This window comes from Haplochromis burtoni, unplaced genomic scaffold, assembly GCF_018398535.1.
Source record: "Haplochromis burtoni strain Fernald_Lab_line unplaced genomic scaffold, NCSU_Asbu1 Contig_48, whole genome shotgun sequence".
Classification (NCBI taxonomy): domain Eukaryota; kingdom Metazoa; phylum Chordata; class Actinopteri; order Cichliformes; family Cichlidae; genus Haplochromis; species Haplochromis burtoni.
Window position 1 is genome coordinate 607007 of NW_024582409.1, and position 21977 is coordinate 628983.

General features: G+C 36.5%; 1 protein-coding gene and 1 long non-coding RNA gene across 3 annotated transcripts in view; both read right to left on the reverse strand.

Moving 5' to 3' along the window:
- LOC121814441 overlaps nt 1-5211 on the reverse strand; it is a 58332-nt gene extending 53121 nt beyond the window's left edge. The window contains exons 1-2 of the long non-coding RNA XR_006054360.1: nt 4615-5211; nt 1301-2892 (exon numbers count right to left, since the gene is read on the reverse strand). This is a non-coding gene — a long non-coding RNA (uncharacterized LOC121814441). The remainder of the gene's footprint in view (nt 1-1300; nt 2893-4614) is intronic.
- Nucleotides 5212-6023: 812 nt separating this feature from the next.
- On the reverse strand, nt 6024-17778 carry lnpa (limb and neural patterns a). Of its 2 annotated transcripts, none has more exons than XM_042220398.1 (13): nt 17641-17778; nt 16810-16915; nt 16310-16351; nt 14009-14196; nt 13866-13924; nt 13726-13766; nt 10111-10194; nt 9935-9992; nt 9611-9832; nt 8398-8503; nt 7695-7765; nt 7237-7380; nt 6024-6999 (listed from the first exon to the last, which is right to left on the reverse strand). In XM_042220398.1, the coding sequence occupies exons 2-13, from the start codon at nt 16834-16836 to the stop codon at nt 6827-6829; spliced, it is 1215 nt and encodes a 404-aa protein (XP_042076332.1). In that variant the 5' UTR covers nt 16837-16915; nt 17641-17778; the 3' UTR covers nt 6024-6826. The 2 variants fall into 2 exon arrangements, with proteins under 2 accessions (XP_042076332.1, XP_005921534.1); XM_005921472.3 differs by having other exon boundaries at nt 9941-9992; nt 17641-17776.
- Between the last annotated feature and the right edge of the window lie 4199 nt (nt 17779-21977).

Below are 21977 nucleotides of genomic sequence, written 5' to 3' on the forward strand. Positions count from 1 at the left end.
TCACTGCGTTAATTCTTCGTGGGAAAGATTCAGTAAGGTGCTGGAAACACTGTACACTGTGGTGATAAAAGGATGGACGCGGTCAGCAACGAAAAGTATGCTGTGAATTTGAAATAATGTTCAGTTAATGATCGAGGCACAATGGATCAATGCTTTCATGTTGTTTATTACCAAATTCTGACCCAATAATCCAAATGTTGCAAAATAATGACTAAAATCAAATAAAGTTCAGCTGTTCTAGGACTTTCTGGAGGTTTATTTAGTTGAATCTCATAGCAAAAGCCATGATCTGCAAAGAGCTTAGAAATCATTGACAGGATATCATTGTTGAAAGTCAGCAGTCAGATGAAGGGTACAAAAGACTATCTAAGTCATCAAAATGTACCAGGAAGCCCAATGAAGATAATCAACAACAATAATAATATTAAAACAATCATATTATTAAAAATTTAGCAAAAACATGGTTATTTAAGGTACGTTTGGCACCAACACAACTCTGCACAACACCAAAAGAAGACCATACCTATGGAGAAGCATGCTGATGGCAACTTTGGGGTTGTTTTTCTTAAGCTTTAGTCAAGGTGGAGGGGATTATGAACAGCTCCAAATACCAGTCAACTCTGAGACAAAAAGACATCTGATAGAAAGCTGAACACTATATATAAATTGAAGATAAATTTGTCTTTTCAGAACAACAATGATGACAAAAAATGGCTTCAGTAGAAGAAGATTAAAGTTTTGCAAGGGCCCAGTCAGAGCCCAGACTTTTCAAAAAATGTGAATGGTGCCCCAAAGAGGGCTGTACAAAATCCTCACAATCTTACAAATTTGGAGTGATTTTACACAAAATAGTGTGCAAATATTGCCAGGCAAAGATGTGCAATGGAGATGAACTCCTACCCAATGAGACTAAATGCTGAATTACATTTTTTTAATTCATTTTTCTGCCCTAAAGATATCTCCTTTTTTATTATTTTCAATTATTATGGATCACATTAAAGATGGTAAGCTATAAAATTATACTTACTATTTAAAGAAAAAATCACAAAAACCTGGCTCTTGTCCTCCAAATAAACAATTGACTTTATTGTTATTAATGAGACACATTCCTATATAAATGGCCAAAAAACATAGTAATACCTCTAGCAATAACTTTTAATTACTTAAAATGCCTAATTTTATATTCGTCCAAGACTTAAGCACTGACTTTAGAAGCAGAGTTTTTACCATAGTTGCTATAAAGTGTACAAAATCCCCCACAGAGAGTACAACATACAAGACTTATTTTAAAAGCACTAACCTGTCAGTCTTTGAAGAGCTGCTCCAAAGGTTAGCTCATTTCGCTCCTTATGCTATTGTTAGCAAAGTAGTGATAGGAATTTTAAAACAGAGCTACATTTTTTCCCGACTAGAAAATTTTTTCAAATGCTATGTCTTTCAGCATTCTGTAATGTTGACATAACATAAATCCCTAACAGCTAAAAACTTGTTGCTAATGCTAACACTATTGACTTTCACCTCGAAAGTCGTGCTCTGATTGGGTGTACGGGCCACCGAGCTGAAATCCAGTTTTCCTATTGGCTGAGACTAAGCGTTTTTGTCTCCTAAGTGCACTTGTAATTGTACAAATAAAGCTAAACTGAATGTTGAGCTTGCTCTACATTGATCATGCAGCAATTTAAGTTTGCGTTGAGTATTGTTGTCAATATATAAGTCTACATTTCTTACACATTGCTCTTAAAAAACAGAACCTTTATATTTTCTGTAGCATAAGCTTAGTACTATGAAAGACAAATTGGGATACCAAGTACCTTCCTCAGTGAACAGTGAGTTGTCTGTCATGTGTGAGATAACTGCATTAAAGGGGTTTTTTTTTCCTATTGGATTACACATGATTGGTAATTCAATTAAGTAATTGTTTAAGAATCTAAAAGTTCAGGCGGGTCAGTTCATTATAGGGCACATTATTTCACTCTCACAGCACTGCCAGCTCAACACTGGAAACAGATACACTATGTTATCCTTCAGTATGAGTGAGACATAACAGAGACAGGACTGCACATCCTATAACTGTCCTTCTCTGTGGGTCCACAAGACACCCACTCACACAAACACACACACACATGCACTGAAAGCCGTCTTTCCATCTGGTAAAGTGGGCTTTTGTGATTGATTTGTGGATTTGCTCCCTCTTTTTTTCTCTCCATTTAAGTGAAATAATGTATGGAAGCAATCTGGCGACAGACATTTTGGAAAATCTATTTGAAATCATTTCAGTTGAAGCCAAGGCAGTTTGTCTTCTTAGGGGATAGGAGCAAAGTATAATTGTCTGCAGTCTAGTAAAACACAGTATAACTGCCATCACACTTGACTGAGCTTATAGCCAGCTAGTCCCATGGCCTCTAGAAGATAGAGCAGTTAATGTTCCCTTTTATTTTAGAGGATATGTCACTTGTATCGCAGATTTATACCATGATACAGCAATTTTGTCCAAACAGATGGATAATGGTGTCACCAGCAAAAAGCCCTGTTTTTATTGAGTTTAGAGCATATTGTTTAGATAGGGGACTGTGTTGAACGGCTCTGCCAGCCCTTTCTCTCTTTATCTCTCTAATCTTGCCAGTATTAGATTTGATCATTTTTGTTTGAAGGAGGAAAATGTGGCTGTAATGGCTTCCTAATAGCAAACACAGGGGAAACAAATCCAGGGACCCTGTTCTGTAGTGCTTCCATAAGCACCACTGATTTATAGAGGTCTTTATGACAGAAAGGAAAATGATCTGCTGCAGGTATAAATCAGGTGAGGAGTAGGAAATTGAACTTAGATATCATCTTGTCAGATGCTTAATGCTCTTCCTCCTGTCACATTCGATAGGACCAATTTGGAGAATCCTGCAGAGGTAAAAAGAAGACAATTAACAATGACAGTGTGGTAATAGATGAAGCTATAAAATGAACCTGCTGCCTGCAGGATGCTTTGTATGATTTCCACATGAGATAGTGAAGGGCTATGTTGTCGTAGCTCTCCATTTCTTCTCCTCTCTCTTCTCTTTTTGGTTGTCTTTCCATCAAAATATGTTCTAAATGCATTACATACTATGTAATTTTTTTGTGTGATTTGATTGTGCTCTATAGTTGCTGAAATGTTACCCAGCACATGACAGGATTTGTAAATTCAGGATAACCTTGTTTTTATGTTATTGATTCCTGTGGCATGTTAGATCCTTACACTGCGTTAAATGAATCAATATATATACACATTTATACATACGTGTGTTCTCATGCACAAAATCATGCATGCATGGGAACATTAAAACCACTAAGTCTAAAATCAAAATAATCTACAGCACTATAATACAGAAGATTCTGATACTATCCACTTCACTTGCATGCACTCTTTCCAAAAGTTTACTTCTATATTATTCTTCCAGTATAGCATATATGTAGGAAAGTGGATTGTTTGCTGTAATAACTGTCAAACTGCATCAGTGCTCGAACAGATGCCATCGTTCAAGTGGTATAATGAGTTCAAGATAGGACAGAGAATGACAATGCTCTCTGATCCCTGAATGTCACTCTGGTATAAACCACAACACAGCGGTTTATTGCTGGCATCATGCATTCAGCAGCATGCAATGATATGACAGATAGAATGTGGGGGGAAAAAACGGAAGCCCATCCATCTGGGTGTGAAAGTTTAATCTGACTTGAATTATTAATAAAAGAAAAACGAAAACCCTAATTTCTTGAAAGCTGATGACCTTTCGTGGTAAGCTTTATCAAGTGGCAATTCAAGCTCAAGCACCTGAAGAGCTTTACAGTAATAACCAGAGAGCCACTCTTTAGGAACCATCACCCCTCGCAGCTCATCAAGCCAAGCGCTTGTATAATCTAATTTGATTTTAATGCTTCTCTGAAGGAGATTGTGCTCTGTGTAATGATGCTGTTGTCAAGAGCCACTGGCAATGTCTAATATCACAACCAAGTTAACTACTTCTGTGACACTCATTGCAGCATTTTTTTTCTTCCACATTGTCTCCAGTGCACAATGGCATGTGCTGCATATTTATGACTTTGTTGTTCTTCCTGTTGCTTTCTACTTCATGACTGACAGAAACATGGTAAATGCTTAAAACTCCCTTCCTTATTACCTTTGCCTGATATGGTACTTTTTTCGTATTCAGTACAGTAGATAGAGCATAACGATGAAGGCCTTAGCTGAGATGAGGAGAATTTTGAAGTGCTCACACTCGGGGGCAGCAAATGGAAAAGTGACAAGCCTGGTGCACTTGTCTATTTTACTTATTCTGTGCCTCTGTTTCATATTCTGCCTCGCACCGTGGGGTTATTTTCCTCCAGGGTTCAGGAGGGCACGCTCTTTCATTTCTTCAGAAAATTGTTTCGCAGGATTTCAATCTTTGGCTGCTAGATATGACAAAACACAATATCAAGAACACTTATGTTTCTTATCTGCCATTTTTTCTGGGTATAAATAAAAGATCAGTATAAATTTAAGTCAAGTGGCCTCGAATGCACATGTGAGAGATGAGTATGAAAAGAACTATGAACCTTGGGACAGCACCATGTACATTTTCATCTCTTGCTCAAAATTACCTTGGCACTGGGGCTTTGTGTGTCATTTGTCATCCTTGAAAATCAATTAAGTGTTTCCATGATAGCAATCCAGATGTAATCTTTTGACTGGTTGGACAATCAAGCAGAACCCTGAAAAAAACCCCAAAAAAACAAAAACTAAAAATGTGCCTTTGGATTTTGCATTATGTAAACAGTATTTCTTTGAAATACTCTTTGTTCATATAATAGATTTTGAGATGGTGGTCAATTAGGTGCGGACAATGATAACTACAGTATAAATCAGATAGCTGAAGGGCTATCCCAAGTATTGATTGTACTTAAATAGGCCTTCAATTTGGCACCCGATAAAAATCATCACACCACGCAAATGCTAGTACCAGCGTAACTGCAACCCCTCTAAAGGCATGTTAAACAGTTGAGACCACAATTTTACTCTTCTCCCTGCGATCATTCATCTGTCTGTGAAAGTCTTCATGCATCAAAAACAACGAAAGAAAAACACAAAACTGAAAGCTGTTACGAAGATTTGATAACCCCACACACAATAATTTCACTGGCTGATATAATACAAACTGTCATGAAATGATTCAGTGCTTTGGAATTAAAAAGTGTATATATATATATATATACATACATACATACACACACACACACATAATTTTCAAACCACACAGCATCGAGATCTTTCATGAAATATTACTTGTGATGATTCACACACACACACACGTGCAGGCTTTGTATACTGAACAACCTCCCAGTGGTGTGAAAACATCCAAACATCGTCCTATTGATGTCCCATTTTTTTCCCCCCCGTTTGGCTCTTGTCAGAGGTCAACCTCAAACAGTATGCGGTGGAATCAGGCGTTACTGTTGGTGTCAGATTGATGCATTACAAGGCCCGGGAGGTCACGTCTCTGTAAACATACATTATCAAAACCCATAGAAGATGTGGGATGTTGAACTCGCCAATAGTTTACGGTGTATCTTCAGGGGAAAAGGGTCATGTAACGGTAGAAAACAACTTTGTAGCCGCAATGACTTTGCTGTTGCAAATGAAGAGGGTCAAGCAATCAAGACTGGTCAGGCTCTGTGTCAGCACCATTATCTTACACTGTCTGAAATGATCAATGAGCTAAAATAAAATGATCACAAGCTAAAACTGGCCTGCTAATGAAAACGGACTGCTTAAATTTGGGCCTGATTGAGAAGACGGCCAAAGAAGAAAATGGGTACCCATTTAAAATACAACATATACAAGAAGAAACAATACAGGTTAGAGAGATCCCGGGGAGTTGTTTCTCATGTTGTTGCTCAAATGTTAATTTAATGCTGATGTAGAATCACTTTTAAAATACAACAGAAATAAATGGTGCTTTCATAAATATAGCAATGAAGACAAAGTGGTTGTGATTGTGAACACAGATAAATAGATTTTCTCAAACGTTTATTTAATATCATTTATACATACATACATGCATACCGGGAACTTGTTTAGCAAACAGATGCTGCCTTTTAAGACTTAAAACAGCTGAATGACTTCACCGTCTACATGTAAAAACATTTAATAGACAATGTTCTCAAATAGGGACTTGACATATAAAAAGGCACTTCAGTCAGTATAACAGGACTGACAAACCTGTTTTCCTCCTTTAGCAAAAAAATACATAGTGCATGTGCATTATTATTATTATTATCATCATCATCATTCTGGTACAGTGGTAGTGTAAACATGTAAGCACCTCCAAGCTGCAAAGTATTCCATTCAACACTGTCAGAAAAGGGCGCAGCAATATAGAAAAAATATTTATAAATAATTTCCCATAAATAATTTTTCCACAAAATATTTCTGTTTCTGAAGTTGTACCTTGTTAGAATAAAGACAGAAACTCCTTCAAAACCCTGTTAAAAAAAGAGAGAGAGACTTTTCCTATGCAACACTGAGACAAGCTTAACCCTCATAGCTCTGTTATTGACCTGTAAACATGCTAAAAATATAAGAGTGTTTGGCAGTTGCTATCAAATGCTACTACTATGCAAGTTCAATGTTTAATTAATTACTATTGCAATTTTCAAAAGAAAGAACACTCTGTAAGCTGAAGATTGCATTAACATCTGTTATTGTGCTCTTCAAACTTACGGCATTTACTTGGAAGCTAACCATTTCTACATTTCCTCAATGAAAACAAAAATGTTCCAGTCTGACTTGTGGTGAAATTACCGCGCCGCTGTTTTATTCCACTTCCATGGCAGACAAATCTTGCTCTCCGTCAGATTTCTCAGAGGGCAGGTCTTGCGACTCTGGGGTGTTTTGGCCATCTGATGCAGAACTGGGCTCTGTGGCTGTTGGTATAGCCGGCTCTTGGGTATTTGAACCAGCAGGGACATCAGTAAGCTTCGTGTTCTCTGATAATTAGAAACAGTTATTTCTTTTCTTTTTTTTTTTACGTTTAGATTTGAAATGCATATGAACAAGTATTTTTTTTTTTAAAGGGTGAAGATAAGAAAATGACTACTACTGTATGCGTACAAAAGAATGCTATTTTATCCATTTTAGATCTGTATCTGTATTAGATTAATTAATTTAACATTTTAGTGTAATACACCTTAATAACTTGATTTACATTTGCAGTTCATTATTACCTAAAACAGTTTGGTCATCATCTGCATCAGTACCAGTCGCCTCTGGTGACATCTTATGGTTACCAGCGACCTCTGTGAGCCTGGGTGCCTGAGGCCTCGTCTTTCTTGCAGGGTTCAAGAAATAACAATACGCACATCGAAAGGCTGAAAAGAAACAAATAAAACCCCACGCATATATTTTATGTAACCATGCTAATACATTGTGAAACAGACATAGATTAATATACATGAATATGAACCAATGGGAAAAAAATGCCTCAGATGCATAAACATTTCAGATTGATGTGTAGCACTACTTTGCATATTCAATCTTGCTTTCTTTTTGCTTACAGGAGTTGGTAGTGGCAGAGGCATTTAAGAGCCATATGATATACTATGCTGCCAAATGCTAGAGGGCAAATGAAGGCACAGTGTTTGATGGAGACTGACAAAGTGTGCTGTGATTCTCAAAGTCTCACCAATATATTCAAATTCTTCTTTTAATGCCATGCCGTTATGGGACAGACACTGCTGACATATGAGAGCGTATCTATGAAGAAGGGAAACAACAACAACAAACAAACAATCTAGTAAGATATTACATAGCATGTGAACAGGCACTGGATAACTCAGTATTACCACTCCTAACACAAATCTACAAAGTAGATTTAAAATTTCCAGATAAAGTAATGTGCAACATAAAAAAAACCCAACAACTACAAACTGTAAAAAAGTTGTTTTAAAACAGACTATATGATTTTAGCTGATAAAGCTACAACTATTGCAGGCTACTACAAAAGAGTACTATATTTCAGTCAGTGTTGAGCAGCTGCAATGATGGACAAGTTTAAATTAATGTTTAAGGGAAGCATGATCATCATATATTAAAAAGGAGGATCGGTGCGAGAAGAATAAGAGTTGTTTTCAGTTCGCCTTTTTAAGAGCTCTTTCAAGGTTTAATAAACGTAACTTTAAATGGTTTGGCATTTAAAAAAAAAAAAAAAAGCAGATTCTGCCTAAAAAAATTCATTTACACATTATTTCAACACAGCTATATTCCGATCATCTAATATTTATCAAATTAATGCACTTCAGATGTTTACAAGTTTTTCATGACATGATACACAGGTTGCATTTACTTTACTGCATTACTGAAGAGACTCATTTTCCCATTTTATTTACCTGTTCTGAGGGCCATCTCCAACAAGATACTCTATGACTCTGTCCATAGCACCTCTCTCCCTTGGGATCACAGGTCTGGCCAGCGGTGGGCCTGGGGGGTGCATCCCTGTTAAAGCATAGCATCTTTGCCTGTTAGATGCACTCTGCAGCTTGGAATGCATACTTCAGTAAACAGGTGCTGCTTACAGTAATAAATCTGTGAAATAGTGTGGTGCACAAACCATGATTAATTTTACAAAAAGCTGCCTCTTTTTCTTAATGTCTTAACACCGGATTGCACTTGCAAAGCACGTCCCGAATCCCTGCTGCGTTGGTGAGTAGTAATTAATATAATCCAACATCAAGAGCAATCATAGGAAGATGACTGGTCATTTCTGTGAGACTTGGCAGAGTCTCAGTATCCTGCTGGTTATTAATTTACCAACATATGGAAACTCTGTGGTGACTCTTTGTATCAAATTGCTTTTCACTTTCAATTTTCAGCAGAAGCAGGTGATAACATCAACTCATGTAAACCATTTGTGAGGTGTTCCCAATGCCAAAGGCAATTTCACTAAGCATTAAAAGACATTTAGTGAGATTCTACCACCATTGCCCAGAGAACAAATGCAGGTCTGGCTAATTAATCATAGTTAATGTAATACTGCATCGTGCATACCTCACAGTTGGCATTCCACATGGCAATTACAGCATACAGCTTCCACTACTCTAGGAGCACATTTTCCTTTACTGTTTGCAGTTATTTGCATTTTTTTTTTCTATTGAGTGGTCAGTCCAGAAATTACTGATATTGAATATTCAATACCCCTATACCCCACAGATGTCTTCCATATAAAACAACTGCTTTATGAGAAATGTTTCATCTATCTTTCTGGTTGTTCCTTTTCAATCTTTAAAAGCAGCCAATGATGATAGATCATATCCTCTTGAGGTAAATATTATACCAATATTATGGTCATAGTAACAAAAGTTATCAATTGCAATCTCAGGCCCAAGTAAGACACTTAGTGGACAAAAGTTAGACCATATAGTTAGATATTGTTATCATACATTTTCACAATTATCCACTACCTTACTGTACAACATACTACAGCCTTTCTGACAACACACACCACAGAGCTTTGAACAACTGGGGACAAAGAGCCAGGAAAGAGTAAATCACACCTTAATCGACCACATTATGATCTGGTCCCCCTGTGTGCAGGTAACTCACCGACTCCTGGAACAGGTGTTCCAGGGGTCACAGGCTTCCTCATCAAGCTCTGCTGAGCAGCTATAGCTGACAGGCTCCTCTCTGGGGGTCCACCTGGAGCAGAGTGGGAAGATCTTCCAGGATAGGTGGGCCTGGAGGCAAGAGGAGGGCGGGCAGCAGCTTCGCTTGCAGGATTCACCACCACTGGGGGGGCCTTTGGGATGACATTGCGATGGCGGAGTTCTAACACAGAAAACATTGCAGGATGCTTTAATAGCATAATAGGAAATGCCAGAGTCGAAGTAGGGCAAATAGTATTGTCTCCTGAGAACGTTCAAAACTCACTGCTACCTTGTCCTGGTTTTGGAGTTATCTGAGGAGCAACTGGAGTCGATTCAAGCTCCTTCATACAGAACAGAGGAGTGTACAAGAACATGCTTTAATATAAAAAAATATATATATAAACCGAACGCAATCAGACAATTTATACAGCAGAGAAAAAAAAACAAAAAAGAACTCACAATATTTTTCTTGGAATCAGGATCAAATCTCTCCAGAATCATTTTTGCATTTTTATATGTTTCAGTTTCCATAACTTCTTCAAGCTGGAAAAAAAATGCAAAAACATTAAGAAATAAACTTAAATTATCTTTTAATTTATTGCCTGAAAGTATTTATCACTGTTAACATATCAGAGTAATCATTTGCTGATCATGTGTGTCATAAACTGGCATTTATAAATACACACAAATATCTTAGAATCACCTTCAATAACATCGCATGTCAAAGTGACTGAGAAAAGAGCCCTTAAAGCAACTTCACTACATTGTACATCTTCATTTAGAGTAAGTACAGAACATTTCTTAATGTTTACATATAATATGAGGAATAATTACATTCACTACTTCGATAATGGAGAGTGTGAAAATCCATCAGCCCTAATTATTGAAAGTTATTAGACTTGACAGAGGATGACAAGCAATTTCTCAGATTTATTTCTTTCCTGTAGTAAATGCAATTAATTAAAGTGACATTAGAAGAGTAGTTTACTGGATCAAGGTTTTGTACCAATCAAATGTTGTCTTCACAGAGCTTAGAGTATCTTACAGAAAATTGCTGAGAAGATAACCAAAACTAATTTTATAAGGCATTAAATGTCAATCCTGGCTTTACGAGTGGACCGTGAAGAATCAAAATTACAATTTTTTTTTTTTAAGTGGACTTCAGGCTACAAGTAAAAAAAAAAAAATGCCAAACTATATTTAACTCATTCATTGTTTATGTCATATCAAGGATGTAGCAGCACAGGACAAAACCAACTGAGCTGTTCTACTCAATTTCAACTCATATATTCATAGCAGACTTAAGTTTCTCAACACTGACAAATACACCCATCAACCACTTTACAAACTTGTTCAGCTGCTCTTTAACACAAGTATCTAATCAGCTAATCACATGGCAACACCCCAGTTTATTTAGCCATGTAGATATAAAAACCCGCTACATTTCAAACTGACCATTAGAATGAGGAAGAAAAGGGACTTTGAATGCAGCATGGTTGTTAGTGCCAAAAGGGCTGGTCTGAGTATGTCAGAAACTGCTGATGTATTGAAATTTTCCCATGCAATCACCTCTAGGATTTACACCGCAGTGAATGATTTAAAAAAAAAAAAAAAAAAAAAAATTGGGTAAAAAAAAAAAAAAAAAAAAGAGTAAAAGGGCCAAGTTCAAATCATCTCCACAGTCACCAGATTTCAATTCAATGGAGTATCTTTGGGAATTGGCTGGAACAAGAGATCACGGTTCTGTAGCCAACAAATCTGCAGTGTGTGATGTTATCATATAAAAATGAATATAAATCTCTGAGAAATATCTACAGCAACCTTGTTGAATCTGTGCCATGAAGAAATGGGGTAGTTGGAAAAGCAAAAGAGGGTCCAAACCAGTACTAACAAGATGCACCTAATGAAATGGTTGGTGGGTAAACACTAAGTGTAAAGAATGTACATTCATTATAGGGCTGCTCGATTATGGCAAAAATGATAATCACGATTATTTTCACTGAAATTGAGATCACGATTATTTGACGATATTTATTTAACCCTTTAAGACCTACCATAGAACCAAGTCCGCCAGAGCTTATATTATTTTTTTTACATGTTGTAGTGCCATTTGTGGGAGCATTTCAAGTTGCTATACATCAATACAACTGTTATAGCCCATATTTTAATAATATGTATGCATTAAGTCCATAGTAACTACATTAATTGCAAAAAAGTGCAATAAACTACAAAAAAATTGAAAATCGTTTTTGTTTTTTTTACATATATTTCTACTTGGAGAAATTTAAGAGGTTTATCCCTCAAAACTTTAAATACAAAAAAGTTGCAAAAAATAGTTTCCACCACAGGAAATTTATTTTGAGTGTCTTCATAGTTTTATTTTGGAGATACAGCAATTTTTATATACTGCAGGAAAAACAAAAAACAATCCTATGATGCAAATTTGCAAAGAAAACAGCAGTGCATCAAAATAAACTATTTCCAGCAGTGCAATTCGAGTTCTAAGCATCCCAGAAACTATTCAGAAAAGTCAAACATGACTTATAAAAACACCAGTATAGGCTTTTAAGGCCTACAAGTAAAAAACTACATTTTCCGCGAAAATGACGTCACTTCCGGTTTCGGGCAGGAAATGCGATAGTTCGCGTTGACGTCTTTTTCAATGTGGGAAGTGTTACGAACAGCTGATCGGATCGGCAAAGCGTGTTTCTGGAATATTATGTTTTTGTTCCTGCAAGCGCTTTTTATGCAATTTTTGCAAAGCTTTATGTGGAAGGAAACCGTGACCGAGGACAAGCTGATGGCATAAGATGTAAGTACAACTCCTCTGGTTTCATATGGAAAAAAATTTATTGTGCTAGCTTAGCGGGATTTAAAAATAGTTACACAAAACGGAGCTTGCTGCTCTGACCGGCTTTAAAGGGTTAACAATAACAATGTATTGAATAATGACTTTAAAAAATAATATAAAATAGTGTGCAAATACTGATAACAGTGCAAATGTTTGCAATATAAGAAATAAATGAAAAATGTAAACATCTATGTTTAGTGAACTTTGCAGTGTTGCTCTGTGGTGCAGCTATGACACCGTAGCAAAGTTTACACACTGTGTCTACTTGATCCACGTCTGACTCCGCGAACCCATAATGTTTCCACACCACTGAAGTTTTTTTTTTACCTCTTTTCAACCAACGGCAGTCACTCTTCTCTCCAAATAACTTCTGCTTAGCTTTCCGAGCTTCCCTCGGGTCACACGGAGCAGCGCGAGAGTAAAGCATGAGGGAGGGGCTAATAATCGGCTCAGTCATTTTTAATGATCGTTGAAAACCCAGATCGTAATCATGATTAAAATTCAATTAATTGAGCAGCCCTACTTATAGTTAAAACTCTAAACCACTGCAAAGATTATAATTACCAATATAAATCACCATCCCCTAAACAGAAAAAAATAAAACACTAACAACAAATAACTGATCACACATTTTGTGGCTTTCAATGATCAAGCCTTTGAAATCTTACATTACACACTTAGGTAGAGTCACAGATCATTGTGCAACGATGCATGGCAATATCTTTTTTGAAATGTGTTTTTGAATTTACGTAACTGATTGCTGACACTTTTGTTAGATTTTTGGAATGTCGCCCGTTTAAAAGATGTTATTAACTTTGGCTGAATACATACAATCTTAGAAGCTTTATAACTACTTGAAACAATCAAACACAAAAAGCAAATATAAAAATAAATCATCTTCAAAGACAAGCACAGGGAGCCTTGTAATAGATGGTGTTCTCAGGTTCTCTATTGTGCCAAGCCCATCTTCAAAAGCTCCCGAAGAGAAAAGGTCATATTCAACCTCGCAAAACTTTTTATGAATCATCGACATTATGACAGAATTCACGTTCAATTTGAGTCAAATAAAATTTAGCACAACAGCATCAGTAAACATAAATCATATCAGGCAAACTTATTATTTTCACTTCATAATTTTCTTCCCAGGCATCCAACAGTGTCTCAATTCTGCACAGCACTGCACATAAAAGTATTTCTGTATTATAAATAAAAACATCACTTACTATTTTCCTCTTTTCTGCTTTAAGATCCTCTAACTTTTCATCTGGAAAGAAAACGTTAGGAAATCCAACATCTGTTTAAACATAAATTTATAAAAAAAAATTTTTTAAAAAACTTGCACAACAGAGGAAAAAGAACTTACTATTTTTTTCAGTTCTTCTGGAAAAAATTTTTATCAGCAATTTTCGAAGTAACCACACTCTAAACAGAAGAGAAAAAACAGCCATCTCAATAAATCACAATTACAGTTTAGTGAAAATATGATAGATTATCTCTTATACTTACAATAACGGAACTATTAGAAAGGGAAGAGACAATATGAGCCGTCCCATTAACTGTTCGGGCAGATACCAGAAATACACAACTACACAAGTGATCAAGTAGAGAAGCGACGAGTAGAGAAGCAGTCGTCCAACCCATATCTTCAGCTGCCTTTGATTTTTCTCACTATATTCTTCAAGAACCTGTATGTCCTGTGGAGAAAAATGGAAGGATCATGAAAGGATCAATAATAAAAATTAAAAAAACAAAACTGGAGTTTGAACTTACATTTTATATTCAAACTTCTATTAACATATTTATAAAAATAACCATTAATGTTTTGAACATATTTTAACTTCAGTCTCATGTAATGCAAGTCATTCAAATGCAGTTTATATATTTATTAGGAAAATTATTAACATTTTGTTAACGCCATTTCACCTATTTTGGATCATTACTAAAACTGGTTTTCTACATGCCATCAAGTTTAAGTTTCAAGCTTTATTTGTCACATAAAGATAACATTGGCAATGAAATTCTTAGGCTCAGAGCCCCCTCAATGTTGTACGCAAACTGCTGTTTTTACAACTTTTTACAGAGATGGATGTGAAGAAAAAAAAAAAAAAACTGTTGCTATTTGTGTGGTAATGTTATGACAATACAAGGACACTGTAAAGTCCACTTGTGTCCCAAGAAGGAAGTCATTGTAAATCAGTATCAAGTTATTCTGAGTTGTTGTTGTGTTTTTTTGTTGTTGTTGTTTTGAAGTGGGGTTTCATTTACGCAAAACATACATTTTGGTTTATTGTCAGCCAGAAATAACAGCATAAAGCTCACTCTTCAGTTAGCTCATGTAACAGACTCATTGACTAGAAACCCCTCAAAGGCCCACTATGAGCCAGCTATGGCCTTGATTATATATTAACTAGTTCACAACCCAATTTAACATGCACTGAACATTTGGAACCAAGCCCCATCGCCACCATACCAAATACATCTTTTGGAAAACTTGTGCCAAGTTTCCTAGACTTTTAGAATCAATGCAAATGCACACTGACTCTGTCTCTCTGTGGTCTGCTTTTTTTGTTTTCCTCACACCCCAACCAGTAGACAGATTGCCTCCCTGAGTCTGGTTTATCCTGTTAAAAGGTAGTCTTTTTTCTTTTTGTTCTCTCCACTGTAGCTAAGTGCTTGCTCACAAGTGATCACTGCATTTCTGCCTTCATAGTGATAAAATAAAAGGCCTCAAATGCCCTTTTGGTTTGGTCTAATATAAATAAAATTGTATTGAAAATTTCACAACAGGCTTTTCCATTACGACTTGGGCATGATCCTGCATTATCTTAATTTAATTTAATAGAAGGTAATATAAATGCAGTAAGATGCTGTGGAAAAACAGCTAGATGCAATCTTGCAGTGGGGAACCGTTAGGGTTATAAATACTGGAACAGTTTTATTTTTCTTAGATGCAAACTTTAAGTGCAGAATGTCATCCAACATTCAGCATTTGCATCACTCCCTTTATGATATTTCTCTCACTACATTTTAGCAAATAACCTAAGCTCACCAGACTAAAGAGATGTGTAATCTAACATAGGGTTTAACTGGAAATGAATCATTTGGTCAGAACATGAGTTTTCTCTCACCTCAACCATTATTACGTCACACATAAACAGGTACTTTATGCTTTTTTAAACTGAAATGTGACACCACTGCTTCAGGCTGCTGACTACATATTCTAAAAATAGCTACTGGACAAAAATGGGACCACTCTTGGCCACTATGGTTGCACTGTAACATGTGTGTGTGTCACTCTAAGCATGAGCTGGTCTCACATTTAACCTCACAGTGGTCTGTTTGTGTTTACGAAAGTGCTGTGTGCTATATGTCACACACACACACACACACACACGCTCACAACATATATATATTCTTTCACAGGTGAATAATTGAAGCTAAACAAAAAGCAGCAACACCCATTGCATTGCAACTTCAATGTCATTGATGTCTTTGTGACAGGAAGATGTCATCATGTCCGTGCTCCAAGGACAGGATCTTTAAATAGTCTGACACTGGCTGCAATGCAGAAGAGCAGTAAAGCTCTATCACTTAGCAAATAAGGAGCTGCTATGGCAGTCACTGAAGGTCGGTGCTTATACAACACATTTAAGTCATTTTTTTCTGCATCAAAATCTGGCTTGATTGAGCATAAAAACCAATTGTGCAATAACCAATATTTATCATAGATTTGCATTAATAAAAGACAGGAAGTTCATATTGTAGCTTGAAAGAGTTTTTTTTTTTTTTTAAATAGGTTAAGCGTACCTTGTCAATTCCTTCCAAAATCTCCACAGTGGATGGTTTTGCCTATAAGACAAAAAGTTTGAATAAGAGGTATTGTACAATTACGATTTCCAAAACAATAGCGCTCTTTGTGAGGAACTTTAAAAAAAAAAAAAAAAAAGAGAGAGAGAAAAAAAGATCTGGAAACTTCCTTTTTCTTCTTCCTACTTTTGTACGTGCATTATGTGTGTTATTCTATTACTAACAGGCTACCCTGATCATGCAAATGTGCATTATGTCATGCCAACTAGAACACAGATGTACTGTTTAGACATACAAAATTTATGTAAATCTATCCAACCATGAGATCATTGCTTGTGTATTACGTTTGGTGTGGTAGAAATGGTGCCTGTTAAAGTCATGCTTCCAAAGTAAGAGTTTACTGAAAATGATTCAAAACTATCAAAAAGCAGAAGTAACACTAACTAACTGCACTGTAATTTGTTTCACATGACATGGTTAATAAAGGTTTGAATACAAACCCTCCACCGTGAGACCGCAGCCCCCATGTTGATGAAGAGGAAGGAGTGTAGGTTACTCTGTTACTGGGACCCTCCTCTGATGCCGTTTCACAAATTACCTCTCCACCTGTTGACAGCAGTAATGAGTTGTGAATACACACTCTGTTGCCAATGTATTAGGTACATTGTGCAAAAACTGCCGCAGTATAATACAGCATTCCCGAAATAAATCCACAAGTTTTAATAATACTTTTTCTGTGAGGCTCATTTTTAGTTAAACTGTAGAGCTATAAAGCATGTACTTCTGTATATGTACGTGCAACAGCAGCTCCAAACAATCACAGAGGAGCGTTCACAGCTTCAGCGGCTCGTTAACAGCTATAGGTACATGTTTTGACTGACGTTTAGAAAACATACACCAATCCTCTTAAGTCACCTGTAAAACACACTTAAATGCTTTTTATTAAACTTCATCAGTGACTAAGCTGAAGTAGGTTGTCCTTGCTAGCTCAAATTAGCAAACCTAAACAACTTTCCGGAGGCGTCAGCAAGAACCGAGCTGACGTTAATAGTTATCTCACAGGTTTTTTATATCGCTTTTTTCAGCCAACATGTACTAAATAGCCTATAATAAATGAATACACATATACATTAGCTTTGAGGTGTTGCAGCTAAGTTTGTGTAATCGCTAGCTTGCAGGGCTAACACTACTGCGCCCTGCAGTTCACCGAGATAACTAAAGCAAGGTCGCCAAGTTTCGCCAGAGTTTGTACACACAAGCGAGGCCAAATTATAGAAGTGCTAAGTGAATGAATAACAGCTCCGTGTTTTGACAGAGACTGGTGTACTTACCTTGAAAGTTGAGTTGTCCTGTTTCAACAGCCTGTGGCAGTCGCTCCTGTCTTTGCACGGAGGGTGTGTGAGCCAAGATGGGGGAGTGTCCACTCGAAGAGCCAGCATGGAGCATGAGCACACCGGGGCCTTCACGGGAGTTTGGTCTGTGGCTCATGAAGCCTGGTACAAAGTTGTGAGAAACTCAAACTAATTTTAATTTTAGACAAATATAACATGAGTTAATACAAAAATTAAGTTCTTAAATAATGATTTCATTTATTAACAGGTGGGGGAGGGGGTTAGGGTTAGTAAAATCTATCTGGTCTTGTGGGAAAATGTAATTGCCCCCTAAACCTACACTAAGTGGTTGTTCCAGTCAAGTGTTTATGATAACTGGCAATGAGTCTTTCACATGGCTGTGGAGGAATTTTGGTTAACTATCTTTTGCATAATTCTTTTTTGTAAGTCAGCCACATTACAGGGTTTTCAAACATCAACGACCTGTTTGAGGTCATGCCAAGCATCTCAATCTGACTTGAGTTAGGACTTCGACTAGGCCGCTCCAAAACCTTCATCTTGAGGCGGTTCAGATTATTGTCCTACTGCACAACCTTGGGATTCAGGACTTTTTTTCTTCAGGAGTTTCTGGTGGAGAGCAGAAATCATGGTTCTGTCAATCACAGCAAGTTGTTTAGGTCCTGAAACAGCAAAGCAGCCCCAAACCATCACAAAACCATTACCATGCTTGATTGTTGGTGTGTTAGTTTTGGTCACATGTAACAGGACATAAACTTTCCAGAAAGTTAAAGATTTGTCTCATCAGTCCACAGAATAATTTCTCTAAAGGTTAGTCTTATGTTCCTTCCTGGGAAGGTTCCCTGCTGCTCCACGAATTCTTTATTTGTGGATAATAGTTTTCGCTGTGGTTCTGTGGAGTCCCAAGTCCTTAGAAATTGCTTTGTAATTACTTTTTCACATAGGACCAAGTAGGTTTAAATAAGTTTCCCCCTTAATAAATAACCATTTAAAAACTGTATTTTGTATTTATTCTGGTTATCTTTTGCTAATATAAAAAATATGGGTTTTTTTTGTTGTTGATCTGAGGCATCTAAGTGTGAGAAGATCAAGCAAAAAAAGAAATTAGGCAGGGGACAAATAGGTTTTCATAGCACTGTACATGTTACTGTTACCCTTATAACTAAGCTATGTACACCCTGTACACATATGCAAGAGAGAATTAATTCCCCCTCTAACGATTTCTTGATTTCAGTGACAGACTGAATGGTAAAAACTGAGCGTGTGATCCAGCAAATGAAGTAACCCGTCTGACATGCACACGACATGAACATAATGCTGATACTGGATAGTGTATTGATATTAGTAGTACTTGCTGCTCAGTAATTGCAACGTTAAATACAAAATGGTTATTGTGCATGCACTGTTACATTTTTATGCCGTAAATATATATCTCCAGGTAAAACTGTCTGCCAAATTAATGTAATGTGCTAGTGGTTCTCATGCTATTATAAAGTACAGATTTTATAGTAGGTGTTAACAGTTTTTACAGTGTTTCACTGTGCAACAAAGGTTTTTTCAAATGCAAAGCAAGCATTATATTTATTTAGTTTGTGCAATATGTTCCCATATACCCTTCAACAAACATTACAAACTGCCAATAGCTGAAAATTCCCATGTTTATATTTTCGTTTGTGGTTGCACATAAAATTACCAATATAGCTAACTATATAGCTGTGATATTCATTAGTGGGAATGTGAACACAGCACTAGCCTGAGGGTGCTCAATAAAAGCTAGAGTGGATAAAAAAATGCCCATTATTTGCTGAAAACAAAGATGAAAAAGTGGAATTAATTAAAGAAAAAAAAACATGTTCCAGTACTTCCAGTAAGTACATTATAAATTGCTTTGATGGCAGACACCATGCCGTTTCTGTTTAATTCATGAAAAAAAAAAACTGCTTTGAAAATCATCTGTAATTCATTCACTGGGGGGAAAAGAGGTAGAAATGTTTATGATTTTTCATCATTAAGCTTTGTTTTTTCCATCCTTGGGCAGCCTGTACAGAGCATGTGAAAAAATATAAGTTTGCTTTCACTAATTGCTATATAAATACTGATTTAGTTCCAATGAAAGGAATGTGCACCCAAGTTTATTTTAACGTCAAGTTTATCTTGAATGCCAGTTAGATTGCTGAAGCACCACAATTAAATTAATGCATGCAGAATTTATTGGAAAGCCATCCAAGAGTTTTTGAGACATTTCAGTCAAAGTCAAGTGTATGGTGGTTTCAAAGAAAAGACAAGTGAATTTTTACTGATATAAAGATTGATCTAAAATAAAGGAAAATGTTGCCATCATTCAACAGTTGATGAGTTCACTTTGGAGTGAAGTAATGGGCAGTAAGTAATCATGTGGCCAAGCTGTTGTTACTGGAGTTAATTATTTATTTATTTGTATATATAGGTGCATGTTTGTGAGAGTGCCCATATGGAAAATATATAAATCTTATAAAGTTTGTATCTGTCTTGTGTGAAACTTGTATGAAAAGCATACAAGAGTGAAAACAGATATAAGATCCCTTGAAAAATTATATAAATGAAACTTGTATGTTTTGGATACTTACTAAAACAATACATGAAAGTAATGAGAAAGTGGCCACTTTCACGAGCAAATCAAATAAGTCAAATATGATTCACTATATGAAGTAGGCCACATCTTATGCAAGTAAGTCTTTTATAAGTTTTTTCTATTTCTTTTCCATATGGGTGAAAAAGAAGAAAGAAAAGCTGGTGGCCGAAATGGCTGAAAGTTAATTACACATCTCCCATGCCACTGCCTAACCAAAGAGACTTTCAGCATTGCGTTTTGGGTCTTCGGTCTCTTTCCCTGGAGATGCATTAGTTGTCCAAACTGTGGCATTCACTCATTCTGGACAAAACTAACAGATATGTGCTTAGACTAACATGATGGAAGAGTTGATAACTACAATGGTGTCTTAAAATCAGCGTCTTGTACAGTGCTTTCAAAGATCTTTTGGGGGAGATAATAATGGTGCTGCATGTAGATGAGCTACAAAATGATGGAAATTAAATTTAAATGGCTCACGTTTTCCATTAACCATGCTCTAATTAAACTTTGATGGGATGCACTGGTTTCCAACACAATGTGACCTGAAAGTTCTGTATACACTTGTATGCCCACTTTCCAATAAATGGATTAGGCACAGAGGCTTGTCAGTTGTGGGGCTTCAAGGATCCTCTGTCTAGACCGAGGAACAAGTACACTGTATGCATGTTAGATTTATGTATTTATTTTAAATATACTGATTTTTTAAATATTCATTTAGCTTTCCAGGCTTTAATGAGATTATATAGAATGTCTATAAAAAATGACATGCCACCATGTTTTCACCAGCTGGTTTGTGAGCTACCATTTTTGAAGCTTTGACCTGAGCAGTTACATATATACACAATCTAAATTTAAAACTGAGGGACGTTAAACACTCATACGGTAGTGATTTGTCCGACATAAAGTAGAACTTCTTCAGTAAAACCTGACATTGGTGACAGAGCCCTCATCAGAAGTGTTAGAATGGCCAATAGTGGCTGAATTAAAGTAGCAGGCCTGAGGCAGAGATAAGGTGCAGTCAAACCAAGTATTGGTCTGCACCAGTAAAGAACACACAAAATAATAACGAAATAAAATAAAGCGATGCTGTGCACAGGTGGCACTTGTTTTCTGCAGCCTCTGATGTTAACTGGCAGCCTTTAATAGACTGCTACTAATTGAACCCCAAGCCATACCACTGTGTATTGTTACATGCTGAACTAAATCAATCAAATGGCCTAACCAAACTTGCCATGCTAATCTATATTTCAGTTCCTAGACCAGAACTTCACCAGTACAAGCTGGGAAGCTACCAACAAGAAAACACGTACAGAAAATCTCAATTTCAAACATAAAAAATTCCTTTGTGTGACTGTATTCTTTTTTACAAATAGTATCAAAGTCACCCATGTGTAAATATATGCTTTTTATCTAACTGATGAAACTTACATCAGCTAGATAAAACCCCTTCCTGCAGAGGGGTGGACTTCATTCTGATCTTTGTTTTTACAGGCATATTGCATATGGCCATTGTATATGCCATTACTACCAGACAAGACTTGTGATATAAAGTCTTGTCTGGTAGTAACTCTGCTGAGGTACTTTCTATAGACCCTCTAGCCAAGACTGTGGCAAAATTTGACTTAAGGCTTCTATATAGACTAGACTATATATTCTAAATTTCTATAATGATGATGACAGCAGTCAAGAAACCTCATGTGGACCAGGG

Excerpts from the sequence above, each read along its gene's own strand:
- lnpa (XM_042220398.1), bottom strand. The coding sequence starts at position 16,836 with ATGGGGGCTGCGGTCTCACGGTGGAGG. Across the intron at positions 14,197-16,309 it reads TTTTGGAAGGAATTGACAAG|GACATACAGGTTCTTGAAGA; the intron begins GTACGCTTAACC and ends TTTTCTCCACAG. Across the intron at positions 7,766-8,397 it reads GGAGATGGCCCTCAGAACAG|ATACGCTCTCATATGTCAGC; the intron begins GTAAATAAAATG and ends CCTTCTTCATAG.